Here is a 16,487-nt window from a genome sequence, read left to right on the forward strand (position 1 = left end):
CATTACGATACTTAAAATCATTTGTTTTGATAAAAACAATTCTTTCCAATTTTTGTTTTACTTTGGTTCAAGTATATATTAAATATCATCTGAATTTTAAGTATTTTTATTATATCAAAGTAAATTATTTGCAGATTTAATATTACTTAAAATCATTTGTTTTGATAAAAACAATTATTTCCAATTTTTGTTTTACTTTGGTTCAAGTATAGGTTTTTATTTTTAAATTGTTCACTTTACTTTTCTTCTCTTATTTTTATTAGCTACAATGGCACTCCGGTTTCCAGAAGTTAAACGTGAAGAGCTCTCTGAAAGACTTGGCAAGGTCCTCTCTAGTGCAAAAGAATGGGGTAATTCAAACAGGCCTCCCAAATGGTCCACAATTTTCCCAAAAGTCCGCAAAAAAAATTACCACCGCAAAAGTCCGCAGTCATCGAATAGAACCGCATTTTACTCATTTCTTTCAACAAAAAAAAAAATTCACCTTAATCAGAAATAATTTATATTTTACTGGTGTAGTAGTTCTACAATCACGTGTTCCGTCTCTCATGAAATCGCTTACCTATGACGTCATGTAAAAGATGGATCATTTTCAAATCAATGGGAGCTGTAAGCTGTGCACATTTTAGCTGAGTAATGAGCTCAAAGTTTAGAAAACACCAACAGATAGCGTTTTCCCCAAAACTAGCACATGCTGAATTTCAACAATTTTGACTTTGTGTTTTCTGCAAAATGCTTTGTTTTTTTAGGAAATAATTTGTTTTAAGAATATAACCATTTTCTAGTTAAAATTGTTTAGAATATTTAAAACGTAAATATTTCAAGTCATGGGGAAATGCAAATTTTTAAAACAATGGCTTGGTATGAAGGATTCTAATGGACACATTGTTTCTGATTGGGGCATCCAGCGTGAAAATAATTTGATTTGTGTGGTGTGTAACATGATGCCTGTAAATATTGATAAAGGTTTCTATGCTATTAAAAGGCATTCTGATTCGGAAAAACATAAGTCAAATTTTGCAGTTAAGAAAAACTCCAACCAGCTTTCATTATCTTGTCATACTTCATCATTAAGTATGCTGAGTATTAAGGATCAAGCTTATAAAGCTGAAATAATTTGGTGCTTGAAAATGATCTCTTCTAATTTCCCACTTTCTACCTGCAAAGACGTAGATAAAGTGTTTAATTGTATGTTTCCTTCCTCAACTATGGAACACTTTTCACTGAATCCAACTAAAGCAACATACCTTATCACTGATGCGTTAGCTCCTTATTTCAGAAATGAATTTTTGAGTGAGATAAAAAATTCCTTTTTTACTTTACAGTTCGACGAAACTACAAACAATGCTAATTTTAAAGAGCTGCATACTAGAGTTCGTTTTTGGTCTGAAAAAAATAAAAAAGTTTTCTCTCATCACTTGGAGACATTTTTCTTAGGCCATGCAAAAGCAGAAAATGTCATGAAGCATCCTTAATCTGCCATAGATAATGCAGGTTTGAATTTTTCAAATTTGTTAATGCTTTCCAGTGATGGACCTAATGTTAACAAAGCCATATTTAATCTAATGAATGAAGAAATAAAATCAATTAGAGGAGTTGGGTTGCTAAATATGGGATTTTGCAACATACACATGCTACATAATGCATTTATAAAAGGTTTAAATGTTTTTGGGTGTAACTCTTCTGATTTAGCTATTGCATTGTTTCACTATTTTGATGGATGGCCTGCCAGAAAAGAAGATTTTCGAACTGTTTTGGTTGAAAAACGACCTTTGCTTTATCAAACATTCAACTTCGAGATGGCTTACTTTAGAACCAGCCGTTATTAGAATTTTGGAACTTTGGGATGGAATTGTCCACTATTTTTTGAAATTTATACCTCTCAGAGAAAGAAAGTTAGATTCTGCAAGCTATAAAAAAATTGTTTCTCTTTTAAAACTGCCACTTATTAAAGCAGAGTTAAATTTTGTCTGTGCTAGTTCTGCAATCCTGACCATATATACTAGATTTTTTCAAAATGAAGGACCTTTAGTGCAAGAACTTTATGATTGCATAAAAGAACTGCTGTTTAAAATTGCTGGCAGAGTTTGCAAACCAGAAACTTTGACATATCTTAAAAAAAGCATGTGTGTATTAGGTGATATATTTGATCAAGACAGTTTGTTGCCTTCAAAGGATATTGTGTTAGAAAAAAACATACTTGACTGTCTTATTCAGTGCAGTGATGTAGAGAAAAGAAATTTCATGCTGAATGTTCAAAAACATTTTGTTACAGTTGGGTGTTATATTTTGAAAAAAGGACCTCTTATGAATGAATTATTATCTATATTGTCATGTATTAAACCTGGTAATATTAAAAAAGCAAACAGTTTGAAAAAGATTCAAGAAATTGCATCCTTGCTACCATTTCCTTCCCTTCAAAGATGGGAGATGTAATAGATGAATGGAAACTTCTACAGTTAGAAGTTATTGAAGAAAAACCAATTGAAAAGTTTTGGAGTGACATATTTGAAATTCAAGGCTTAAATGGTAGTGTTAAATATATGAATCTTAAAAATATTATTACAGCAGTATTGACACTTGCTCATGGAAGTGCAGATGTTGAAAGAGCTTTTTCCAAATCTGGTAGAATATTATCAGATGAGAGAGCGTCTATGTCTTCTAGAACGCTGAATGCACATTTGACTGTAGCTGATGATATAATAATAAGCCTGAAATGGTTCCAATCTCAGAAAAGTTGTTATGTTTAGCACGTGTTGCTTACAAAAGCTATAATCTTTATCTAGAATTAGAGAAAGAAAAGAAGGAAAAAGATAGAATCGAAAAAGAAAAAAAAGCTGGAAGAGCTTAAAGAAGCTGAAGAAAAAGAGAGCATGCTTAAAAAGTCTAAAATGGATATTTCCATTTTAGAAGACAAATTGAAAACTGCAAAGAAAGAAGTCAAGGATTCCACAACAACTATTGATACTGTTACGGCGGGCGACTTCACCAACTGAGCGATAGGTGCCAATAGGGCAGCCCCTTCTTCATCATCCAATCAGAAGGACTTTGAAGGGTTGCCCTGAGATGGTGAAGAATCTTGTGGAGCGTCCGGCAGTTGGAAGGGAGCAATCTGAAGGAAGGAAGCTGGCGTGTGAGGGAGAAAGGTGCAGGGGTATGTTGGCTTTCTTTAAATTATATTCTAATTTGTAGTATTGATATAGTTAGAGATTAATTGTTTAGTAATAATCAAGATGTGTATTTAAATATTCAGAATTAAACATTAATTAAAATTTGTAGATAGTTGTTATCATATTATTTAAATTAATTTAGATTAGCTAATATAGGGATCCACGTGTGAATACAGGTTATGGAATAATCATTAGATCTTAAACAATGCAATGTACTAGGGAACTTCGTATCATTGGCGCCGTGACCAAACACGGAATTTTTTTTTTAAAATGCTAGGAAACTTTAAAAAATAAATTTAATTTCGACACGTGGATTCAATCTTAACAATCCAGTTATATCTATGAGTAGTTTTCATATACTAATAATTAATTTCGTTAAACTATGTATATTTGTTCAAAATTTATATTTATTTCTTTTTATTTTTTTTTAATATCGAGAGGTAGGGATTAACTTAGCTGCTACGCCAATTTTTTTTTTATCTAAGTCTTGCCACGTGCCGATTCACCGACTAGTGCAATTTAGTATTTAAAATATTAAACCATCATGAGTAGAAGACGTCAGCGTTCACCAGAACATGTGGAAGTTAGAGCAAATAATGTTCGCCTTAATAATTCAGAATTTTTAAACTTATTGCCTGAATATCGCGGCGATAGTGATGAGTTATCTGTTAGGGAATTTATAAACAAATTAAATCAGATAGCTCTTCTAAGTCAATGGACAAATCAAGAAAAAATAATTATAGCCAAATTAAAACTTAGAGATTCAGCTGCTAATCATCTAGAGATAGATAGGGAAATTAATACCACAAATGATTTTGATATGTTTAGTAATCTTTTAATCCAAAGGTTTTCAAAGAAAATACCCTTAGCTACAAATTTGCAAAATTTTGCTCAATGCAAACAAGAGGATTTAGAACCGGTTCAAACTTATGCATCCAGAATTAGGAAATTAGCGGTCGGCATATTGTCGCCGGTTGAACACTCGCGTGAAGTTTTAGAAGCTCACGATAGGATGATTCAAGCTCGTTTCACCAGCGGTTTGAAAGAGGGAATTCAGCGAGCTGTTTTATCTAAAGGACCGACAAGTTTTTCACAAGCGATAGAGATAGCTCTAACAGAGGAGCTTAACGATTCAATGGTTGCGCAGTCGCGAGTTAATAACAAAGTTGACCAGGCTACGGTCCAAGGGTCCGTTATTAACCTTTTGGTTGATCAAATATCCGCATTGAATTTAAAAGTTGATAAATTAGCTGAACAGGCAGCATGTTCAAATTCTGTTGAACACAGGGTGCATAATTACCAAACCGATCGGAGAAGTTATAGAGATCATAACGATAGATTTAGAATACAGTGTTTTCTTTGTAAAAATTTTGGGCATTTCAAAAGAGAATGCCCCATGTTGTTTCAAAATCAAATTCGACACCCAGATAGAAGACCCAGAGGACAGGGAAACGAAAGGGGGGGCTTCTCAACAAGAGCTCGAGGTTGGAACGGGAGGCCCCGGAGAAATTAATTCAAGAAATAGAAAATAGTAGTAAAAAAATATCCTTGCCTTTGATAAAACTTCACTGTGGAGATTTGGAATTTTTTTCTTTAATAGATTCAGGCGCTAGTGTATCAATAATGTCTCCACAAATTTTTGATAAACTTGATAAAACTCAAATTGAAAAATGCGTTGATAAAGATATTAATATTAAAGCAGTAAACGGGGATACTTTAGAAATTTCTAAAGCTTACGTAATTAAATTTAAAATTGAAAACCATACATTTTCTCACTTGTTTTATATTACACGTGATATATTAACATCAGCCTATCAAACTATTTTGGGCTTTGGATTTTTTAAGCAAACCCAAGCTATCTTAGATACAAAAAATTCATGCTTACAAGTATTAGATATTAAGGTTCCGATCATAGATCTAGTTTCGCATCATATTTATAATTTTGATTCTAATGCTACGCGGTTAAAACTAAAGAAAAAGACTATTCTTCCACCTAACTCTTTAAAAATATTAGATGTTACATTACCTATGATACCAGCTAACAATGTCGATATTTTAATTTCTCCTTTAAATAAATTAGATAAACGTGGAATTAATGTATTACCTACTGTAACAACAACTAATTCTAAGACAAAAGATCTTAAGTTAATGATTAGAAATACTACCAACAATGCTTTTGAATTAAATAAGCATATGACTTTAGGCATCGTAAACTCAATGGAGGAATTTCCCGTAACTGAAATACCTATTTCTAGTGATCCCCTTCCTCCTCTTTCCGAGAAAGACTTTAAATTTCCCGAATTAGACAAAAATTTAAAACAACGATTAGTTAAGGTCTTACTACAACATGCTAACGCGTTCGCAAGATCTACAAAGGAATTAACCGGAGCTAAAACTCAACCTCATAGAATAATATTAGAGCATGAGAATCCAATTAAATGCCCTATATATAAAGTACCTTATCAATTGCGAGATGAAATGCGTAAGCAAATTAATGATTTATTAGATGCTAAAATTATATCACCTTCTGACTCGCAATATAATGCACCCACGCTTTTCGTTAGACAAAAAAATAAATGGCGACTCGTCCTCGATTTCAGACGTTTAAACGAAGTAACGTTAACAGAAGATTTTTTAATCCCATCCCTGGATGATATTTTATGTGAATTATCAAACAAAACTTACTTTTCGGCGCTAGATATGCGTTCGGCATTCAATCAGCAGCCCTTAGATCCAAGAGATCGGCACAAAACAGCCTTTACTGGTCCAGATGGAAAAAAATTCCATTTTAATAGATTATGTTTTGGACTTAAAAATAGCCCTAAATCTTTTCAATCTATTGCTCAAGAAATTCTCGGTGACTTATTACATAAAGGAGCGCTTGTTTACATCGATGATGTAATAATTTTTTCCGAAACAATAGAGGAGCACTTAGTAATATTAAATGAAATTTTAGGCCGTTTCGAAAAGTATAATTTGAAGTTTTCTCCTGCTAAATGTCAATTTTTAACCAAAACATGTAAATTCTTAGGCTTTATTGTTTCCTCCGACGGAATTTCGGTTGATAAAGATAAAACGGTCAAAATTAATGATTTCCCAGTTCCGAAAAATGTAAAAGATGTTAAATCATTTTTAGCATGTTGCGGATTTTATAGGAGATATGTAAAAAATTTTTCAGCCAGAGCACATGCTCTTACGAATTTGTTACGCAAAGACGTAAAATTTGAATGGTCTCCTACTGTTCAAGCCGCTTTTGAAGACATAAAAAACGCAATTTTGAAACCACCTTGTTTAGCTCTCCCGGATTTCAACTTAGAAATGCAAATTACTACAGATTCTTCTGAAAAAGGAATTGGAGCTGTTTTAGAGCAAATCTATCCTTCAGGTGAAATAAAACCGATTTATTTCTATTCAAAAAAACTTAACCCGACTCAATCAAAATATAGTGCAACTGTGCTTGAATTCTATGCAATATACTGTGCCCTTCAATTTTTTAGAGCATTTTTAATAGGTAAAAAGAAATTTTTGATTTATACAGATCACAAACCGTTGTTAGGCTTTCTCTCTAACAAAAATCCATCCGCGAAAATTTTACGCTGGAAATTAGCACTAGAAGAGTTTAATTATGAGATAAGATATGTAAAAGGTACGATGAATCCAGTAGCAGATCATTTGTCTCGGTCAATAAATACTAATTCTATCTGCTTTCCCAATTCCGAAACCATTATAACTTTACAAAATCAGGACCCAAAACTGAAAACAATTATTTCGAAAATTAATAACAACACTATTAACGATGATTCTTATTTTATTTCCGAGGAAGGGTTGCTTATGCATTTGAGTAAAAGACACTCCAAATCCCCGCGAACTTCTTTAATTAAGCAAATTTGTATTCCACATTCCTTAAAATCCACAATTCTCAAAGCAATTCATAATGACTACGGAGGTCACTTGAGGTTTTTCAAAACCTATCATAGGTTACGAGAAAGATTTTTCTGGTCTAAAATGTACTGCGATACGAAAAATTTTATCAATTCGTGTGAAATTTGTTTATCCAGACGCAGTGCCTTTAATGTAAACAAACCTCCACACCAACCATTTACCCAAAGTAAATTTCCAGGGGAATGTTGCCATGTCGACATATTCGGACCATTAAAAACAACATCGAAAGGAAATAAATATGTCTTATCCATTATCGATGCTTTCACTAAATATATCCATCTGGTATCACTGTCGGATACGAAATCAGAGTCTATTAGTAAAGCTATTTTCGATAATTTTATTGCATTTAAAGGTTGCCCTGAAGTAATGATTACTGATAACGCTAAATATTTTAAAAGTAAGGAATTTTCTGATTTTTGTAAAATAAATTCAATTGAGAGGAGACACATTTCAGCATACAGTGCCTTTGTTAACGGCAGGGTAGAACGCCCAAATTATTCGATTGCAAATATCCTAGCAGCGCTCTGTGACGAAAACCCAGAATGGGACCAATTGCTTCCACATGTCATGATGTCGTTGAACTCTTCGACTCATGAGGCGACACATACATCACCTTTTTTCCTTGAACATGGTAGAGATATGAGATTACCATATTGCATTAAAGATTCTACTAATAAATTTCAATCAGAAGCCGAATATCTACAACAGTTAATTTTAAATTTGAATGAAGTTTTTTCCAAAACATTAACAAACTTGATAGAGCAAGAAAAAAAACATATACGTCTCAGTGAAAAAAACATTGATACTAAAAAAATAAATTTCAGAATTGGTTCTCTTTGTTTTTTGAAAACACCTAACACTACAAGTAAATTATCAGCAAAATTAAAACCAAAATTTTCCGGTCCATATAGAGTTGTAGACAGGATTTCAATAGTAAATTATAAATTAATGCTCGTTAATAATCCAAGGAAAGTCATATCTACTCATGTCCATAGGATGATTCCGTTCATTAAAAGGTTTAGTTATTTGCACCTTACTCAACAAGATGAGGATCCTACAGAACAAGATAAATTTATTAAATTGCATTTGCAGCCGAAGAATAATGAGAATAAACCTACTAAGATTAATGCAAATCGTAAATATAATTTCAGAACAAGAGTTTTTAGGAATTCATCTTTACCAACAGAATAAAGTTTAAAATTTGTAAAAAAAAAAAAAAAAAAAAAAAAAAAAATTATTTGTTAACATTTGTTTTTTCTTAATTGTATGCTGGCGTGCAGTTAGGGAATTCAAAAAAAAGAATTTTTTTTTTCACAAGGGCCCGTGAGAAAAATATTAAGTTTGCAAATTGTTTTTTTTTTTTTTCCCAGACAAGCTAAATTGTAAAATAAATATCTATATACAAAAAAAAAAAAATTTTTTTTTTAATTGATTATTTACATTAAATTTTTTATTCTTAATAAGTAAATAGCCACAGACCCTCTGTATCCTTATCTCCCTCCAAAAAAAAAAAAAAAATAAACAAATTGTTCCTTCCAAAGAGTTGATTCTGCCAAACATTTCAGATCCCCGATCATCATTCAACCATGACACCCGTGGCTCCTGTGCTGACTTTCCATGTACGACATCAGTTGTTCCAGTTTGGAGGACAGATGATTCTTCGTCACTTCCAGTGTTAGCCTGTTAATCTTCATCCATTACTTAAGAGCAGCATCCTCAGCCTCCGATCCATGTGATCCAGACTACGATCCATGTGATCCAGACTCCGATCCAGACTTCGACCATCTACGTTCATATGAATGCTATTCTTCGATACTGTTCCAGTGTGAGCCTGTCAATCTTCATCCATTATTTAAGAGCAGCATCCTCAGCCTCCGATCCATGTGATCCAGACTCCGATCCTGACAGATCATCTATTGGACTTTAAGCAACTGCCTCTTGACACCAATCTCCCTCACAAAGTAGAATTTAGCGGCGGAGGGATGTTACGGCGGGCGACTTCACCAACTGAGCGATAGGTGTCAATAGGGCAGCCCCTTCTTCATCATCCAATCAGAAGGACTTTGAAGGGTTGCCCTGAGATGGTGAAGAATCTTGTGGAGCGTCCGGCAGTTGGAAGGGAGCAATCTGAAGGAAGGAAGCTGGCGTGTGAGGGAGAAAGGTGCAGGGGTATGTTGGCTTTCTTTAAATTATATTCTAATTTGTAGTATTGATATAGTTAGAGATTAATTGTTTAGTAATAATCAAGATGTGTATTTAAATATTCAGAATTAAACATTAATTAAAATTTGTAGATAGTTGTTATCATATTATTTAAATTAATTTAGATTAGCTAATATAGGGATCCACGTGTGAATACAGGTTATGGAATAATCATTAGATCTTAAACAATGCAATGTACTAGGGAACTTCGTATCAATACATTACTTGAAGAAGCAAACAAAAAATTAAAAAAAGCCTTAATGTCCAACAATATTGCTGAAGCAAAAGTAGCGCAGGCAATGATAGATGGAGTTCTAGTCACAAAAGAAGACTGCAAATCAAAGGAAGTTTTTTTTCAAAGAAGCCTAGACAATAACTTCATATCTTCAATAAATTTATAATCTTTCAAAGAATATTACAGTATATATATATATGTGTGTGTAATTTCATCAAGTTTAATGATCATAAATTTTGTTCTTATCTTATCATATTTGTATATTACTAAAAAGAAAGAAAAATACTTAGGTAAAAATACTTGACTACTTACTTGAGACATACTTAGTGGTATTTTATCTGACATACTTGCTGAAAAAATATTTTTCATAATAATTAAAAAATGAATGAGTGCATTTTATTTTTAATGTTTTAGATTAGTATAAGGATTATAAAAAATGTATATTTGTTCAATGTAGATCAACTCTGCTTTTATAAACTTTGGACCCCATTTCAACAAATGGGTCCCCCATTTCCACAAAAATGGTACCCATTTTTCCCAATTTTTTGCCCTAAAAGTGTTGAGAGCCCTGTTCAAAGAAAAGATCTTCGCTGGTGGAGTTAAACTACCTCAGTAATTCATTTGATTTATCTGATAACTTGTAGAAACGAAAAAGAAATTTATATATGATCTGTGATATATTCGGATGTGATAATTAATCAGAAGTTTTTATTTTTTCTCTTTTTATTTCATCTTTTTTTATTTCATTTTTTCACTATGATATAACCAAGGAATTGTAAAAAATCAATAAAGAATTTAACTTAATTATTTTTGAATTTATTGACTTAGCACAAATTTTTCTGTAATAATTTTCTTAGTAAACATTTTTCTTTTATCTTCATTTTGTCAACAAAACAATTACAAGTAATGTTTAACAGTTTGTAATTTTTCTTAATACGATTGTAACTTTTTTACGTAACCCAATTTTATAGAGATTTTTTAACTAAGGGTTAAAAATTCAATCATATTTTTTAAAGTTGAGATAGAAACATTTTAGATTGACTGTGTTTTAGCAATAATAAACGAATAATGTCATTAAGCCTAGAAAAAAAGGGAAATTATTTTTTATCAATAAAAGATAAGCTGCTCAAAATTTAGCATTCAATTTTTAGTGTATTTTATTATATATTAGTACAAATTTAGCAAGATAAAACACAATATTACTTGGTTTTGAAATTTAAATGTTAAGTAAATTTTTTGGAAAAAATTGCTGGTTTAATACATAGTAACTTTTAATTCAATTATAGAATTATTACATTTTTCTGATGTGCCATGTATTTATTTATTATTTTTTTTAAATAAGAATTTAATAACTAATTTCAATATTAAATCCTTTTCTGGTTTCACTGTCTGATGTCTTTGGTTTGAAAAAATATCTTCAGATTCTGTTAGGTGAAATTTCAGATATAGAAAAAATTAACTTACGTAAGTATTTCTCCATGCAATTTCAATAGAAGAAAAATATTTGGAAGTAAGTAATTTATTTTTAAATTATTTAAAGTGAAAATTTCCATTCAATTTAAATAAAAGTATAACTACAATTACATTGAGTGGGAAAAAAATTAAGAAAATATTAACATTATGAAATTGTATAATTTCATAATGTGAATAATAGTAATAGTGATATTATAAATTACCAGAGTAGAGACTTATAAAATATATTTTATAAACTAAAAAATTGAATTAAGATTATGATAAACTTCGCTTGATTTTAAAAAATTTAAGAATACTTTTAAAATTAAAGATAAACACTTGAAATGATATAAAATTTATCACTATGATCTTGATATAAAGAAAGAAAAAAATTCAAAACTTAATTTATTTAAGTATTATTTCTTAATAAAAATCAGTTGGATCCAAAATAATTTGGAGTAAGAGGAAGGAAAATAGTTGGTAGTCGAATTCGGTAATGTAATTTTTTTAGTATTTATGTGTTGTTAAAGTAAGTAATAATGCATGGTAAGTATAATGCATGGAAAGACATTAAACTATTGTTCCATGTTTTACTGCTTCACAGCAATACATAAAAATTAAGTAAAATTATATCACCGCATTATTCTACCATCCATATCTTCCTCTTGCTTACTCCAAAATATAAAAAGCAATGCAAGATATCAGAAAATACAAAAACTAATATTATATAGCATCAAAACTTATGCAAAATAACATTACTGCGAACTCTAGATAATATTAATTTGCATAGAATCTAATATTATATAATATTACAGAGAACGCTAGATAATATTAGTTTGCATTGAATCTAATATTATAAAAGTCTGAACAAACAGCGACCTTTTATATCTTTCTAATATTACAAGTTGTGTAATATAACGTTAGATTTTGCCGATTTTCTGATATTATCTAATGTTATGTGCTACTTGGGTAGCAATGAATATGGTATTTGCTGTCAGAAAGGCAAGGTTGATCTTCCTTTATTGTCGCATTCACAATATTTTGAGAATTTGATTACTGGTGTAACATCTTTAGACCATACTGCAAAGAAACGATCCCAAAATTATTTGGAGAATATTCGCTCCTATAATTCTGCATTTGCTATGATAAATTCTGAGACACACTTAGATGAAAGTGTAACCGGTGGAATGTATCATTTTAAAATCCATGACACATTTTACCATCGTGTTGGTTCACTTATACCAAGTGAAGGTTGTCAGCCAAAGTACGCTCAGAATTACTTTTATGATGTAGATACAGCAGTTGAACACAGAATGCGTGAACAAGCTAATGTCAAATGTGATGCGAACATTGTGCATGAAATAGCTGTATATCTGAACAGAGTGAATTTATATGTCCAATCTTTTCAAACAATGGGTGATCTCTGTAGGAATTCCAGTGATGGAAATGAAAAGGAAATATGCATGCACATCACTGTCAACGCGTCGTCTGATCAACAACGGTACAATGATGCCACAAGTACAGATGTTGCAGCAATCTTTAGATGCGTAGATGGAGTACCTCCTGGGGAACGAAACCTGGTGGTGATGTCAAAGTCAGGTGGCATTCGCACAGTTTCTGTTTTAGACTCATCGTTAGACCCATTGGCTTATCCGCTACTGTTTCCCCATGGTGATCCTGGATGGCATATTAATATTTCGCACACTGTTACAAATAATCAACGAAACAAAACAACAATGAGATAGTATGCTGCCTATCGTCTTTCCATCAGAGAAACTTTCAGTTTATTGCATCGTTCACAAAAACTGTATCTTCAGTGGGTTGTGGATATGTATGTTCGAATTGAAGGCACACGCTTAAATTTTATAAGGCACAATCAAAGTAATTTGCTTGCAGATATGTATTTAAATGTAGCTGATTACATAAACCAGCGTGCAGCTGAAAACAATTTGAGAGTTGGGCGTCAAGTCATTCTTCCCTCTTCTTTCATTGGTTCTCCCCGTAATATGCATCAAAACTATTTAGATGCAATGTCCATTGTTCAAAGGTTTGGCAAACCTTCTCTATTCTTAACAATGACATGCAATCCACGTTGGCCAGAGATCAGTGAAAACTTAGCACCACGGGAATCCTCTCATTATCGACCAGATATTGTTGTGCGTGTATTTCATTGTAAGTTGAAAGAACTTCTGGCCTGCATAGTAAAAAAACAAGTGTTTGGTAAAATTGCTGCTTTGATATACACAATCGAATTTCAAAAACGTGGTCTGCCACATGCCCACATGTTATTAACTCTTGATGACCATGATAAAATCAGAAGTGTGGCTGATATTGACAAATTTGTTTCTGCTGAAATTCCACACAAAAATACTCATTCTAAACTTAATGTAAAAGTTGGGAATTACATGACTCATGGTCCATGTGGTGTACTTAATCCTCATTCTGTATGCATGGAGAAGGGAAAGTGCAAAAAAAACTTTCCAAAAGACTTTAATGAAGCAACAAATGATAATGTCAATGGGTATGCACTTTACAAGCGGCGAGATGATAGTCGAACTATTGAGGTACGAGGCCACACTGTAGACAACAGATTTATTGTTCCTTACAATCCATACTTATTGGCCAAATTTGACTGCCACATTAATCTCGAAGTTTGTTCAACTGTTCAAAGTATATTTATAAATATGTTTATAAAGGTTATGATTGTGCCACATTGCAATTTTCCTAGAAAAGTGAAGGAGTGGCAGTCTATGATGAAATTGACTCCTTTCTCAATGGAAGGTATGCGGGATCAACTGAAGCTGCATGGCGTATTTTTGAATATGAAATGCATTATCAATCACATAGTATTATACGACTTGAATGCCATTTACCTTTCCAGCAGACAGTGTACTTTCGAGAAGGCAATGAAGAACATGTAGCTTCATCACCAAAAGTTACAAAGCTAGAGGCATTCTTTACTCTGAACCAACAAGATCCTGCTGCTAATAATTTGTTGTATGTTGAGATTCCACAACATTATACCTGGCAAGATCAACAAAAAAAGTGGAAAACAAGACTGCGTGGAGCTGATAAAACCATCACACGTTTATACACAGTTAACCCAAAGAATGTTGAGCTATTTCATTTGCGTCTCCTTTTACTGCATATACGAGGACCTAAATCCTTTGAAGATTTAAGGCTGCATGATGGAGTTGTTTTTCCAAATTTTTTTGAAGCAGCTTATTCCCGTGGAATTGCATCAAATGATGAGGAATGGCGTGAATGCTTAACCGAGGCTAAGGATTTTCAACATCCAAAACAATTGAGGCAACTGTTTGGCTTTATTTGTGGCATCAATGTTCCACCTAATGCTCTTGCACTTTGGAATGACTTTAAAACTTTTCTGTGTGAAGATTTCCTTAAATCTAATAATGAGGTGAATATATTCAACATGTGTCTGTTAGAAGTAGAAGAAATTCTAATTACTCACAATACATCATGTGAATCACTTGGATTGCCCATTCCACTCAATTTACAATACGACAATGATGATAATCTATTTGATCTACTTAAACAAGATAGTTTATTTGAAGAAATGTACAAAGCAGCAAATGAAGAGCAACGTTTCGTCATTGATACAGTATTAAAAACTGTGCTATGTGATGAAGATAAAGAATCAAATGAGAAAGTGTTTTGCTGAACTGCACACGCTGGATGTGGGAAAACATTTGTTCAAAAAGCCATTTTAAGTAAATTGCGATCAATGCAGCATGATTGCATTTCATGTGCCTTTAGTGGTATAGCTGCCAGTTTGCTTGAAGGAGGAAGAACTCTCCATAATGTTTTTAAATTGCCCATCCCACTTTTAGAAAATTCTGTATCTGGCATCACAGCAGACATGCTATAAGGCTCCTCCAATCATCTTTAATAATTATTGATGAAGTTTCCATGTGTCCGGTCTATGCCATACAAGTAATTGACAGATTACTTCGAGATATCACCTCCAATGGTGACAAAGAAAAGTTATTTGGTGGAAAAACTGTCCTGCTTTGTGGAGATTTTCAGCAAACTTTGCCAGTTGTACCCCACTCTGGTCGCGCAGGAATAGTTGAGAGCTGCGTGAAATCCTGGCCATTTTGGTCTCAAATCATAAAAATGACGCTAACTCAAAACATGCGAGCCTTGCCAAGTGAACGTGAATTCATTAAATTTCTTAAGGAAATTGGCAATGGTACCCCTGATGATCTTATTGAGATACCAAACTTTCTGATCAAACTTTCTATCATTGATGAAATTTACGGTAATATTCCGGAAATTGTTCAAACTCCGAGATAACAAATCGAGCAATATTGGCTCCGAAGAATGAAGATTGCGAGGAGATTAATCACCAAGTTTTAAGAATGATGCCAGGTGAAGAAAGAACTTACATCAGTTGTGACTCAGTGGTTACTGACAACGAACATGAACAGACTCTCTATCCCACTGAATTTTTAAATAGCCTTTCAGTGAGTGGCTTACCTCCTCACAAACTCACATTGAAAGAAAATGCCATTGTTTTACTGATACGTAACCTTAACACTTCAAAGGCACTTATTAATGGTACGAGAATGCGCGTCAAAAGGTTGCACCGAAACTGTTTAGATTGCGAAGTTTTAACAGGTGCTTCATCTGAACAGTGAATTTTGATTCCAAGAATAAATTTGAGAAGCTCTGGAACACTACTACCATTTATTTTAAACAGAATTCAATTTCCGGTGATTCTTGCTTTTGCTATGACAATAAACAAATCACAAGGACAATCAATTAATAAGGTTGGTATTTACTTACCGCAACCAGTTTTTGCACATGGACAGTTGTATGTGGCTGCCAGTCGAGCCCGATCATTTGATGGCTTAAAGTTTTTTATTGCTGATACAGATGAGCAAGGACATTTAAAAAATGATCAGAGAGTCTTTACAAAAAATATAGTTTATAAAGAACTTTTGCGAACAAAACTATTTTGTTTTATGTTTAATACACATCGGAAGTAGGCAAGGGGACCTTCCAGAATCAAAACTCCCCATGATAAATGAGATATGGCGACCTCCTCGCGGTATTTCTCGGGAAATGCTAACAGCCATACATTTAAATTTAACAATTAGGTATAACACATTTTATTCAAAATGGACTCAAATCATTAAAATGATACTCACCCAAAACACTTGAGCCTTGCCAAGTGAACATAAATTTACTGAATTTCTTCACAAAATTGACAATGATACCTCTGGTGGTCTTAAAGCCATCATTGATGAAATTTACCGTTATATTCCAGAAATTGCTCAAACTTCTGATAACAAATCGAGCAATATTGCCTCCGATGAATGAAGATTGCGAATAAATCAAATCCAAACTTTTAAAAGATTGATGCTCGATGAAGAGAGACTATACAGCAGTTATGATTTGGTGGTTACAGACAATGATCACGAGCAAACGCTTTATCCCTCTGAATTTTTAAATAGTCTTTC

The 16,487-nt window shown here is 32.6% G+C and overlaps 2 protein-coding genes across 2 annotated transcripts; both read left to right on the plus strand.

Annotated features, from left to right (window-relative positions):
- The first annotated feature begins 9,193 nt into the window (after positions 1-9,193).
- LOC147807605 (uncharacterized) lies at positions 9,194-12,746 on the plus strand. The gene is made up of 2 exons (XM_087166709.1): positions 9,194-9,281; positions 11,926-12,746. The coding sequence occupies exons 1-2, from the start codon at positions 9,194-9,196 to the stop codon at positions 12,744-12,746; spliced, it is 909 nt and encodes a 302-aa protein (XP_087022835.1).
- An 84-nt stretch (positions 12,747-12,830) lies between these two features.
- Positions 12,831-14,683, plus strand: LOC147807606 (uncharacterized). The gene is made up of 2 exons (XM_087166710.1): positions 12,831-13,652; positions 13,730-14,683. Exons 1-2 carry the CDS (start codon positions 12,831-12,833, stop codon positions 14,681-14,683), a joined length of 1,776 nt encoding a protein of 591 aa, XP_087022836.1.
- Positions 14,684-16,487: the final 1,804 nt, after the last annotated feature.

Source organism: Parasteatoda tepidariorum, chromosome 6, assembly GCF_982258835.1.
Source record: "Parasteatoda tepidariorum strain Cologne lab strain chromosome 6, Ptep-v5.0, whole genome shotgun sequence".
NCBI lineage: Eukaryota > Metazoa > Arthropoda > Arachnida > Araneae > Theridiidae > Parasteatoda > Parasteatoda tepidariorum.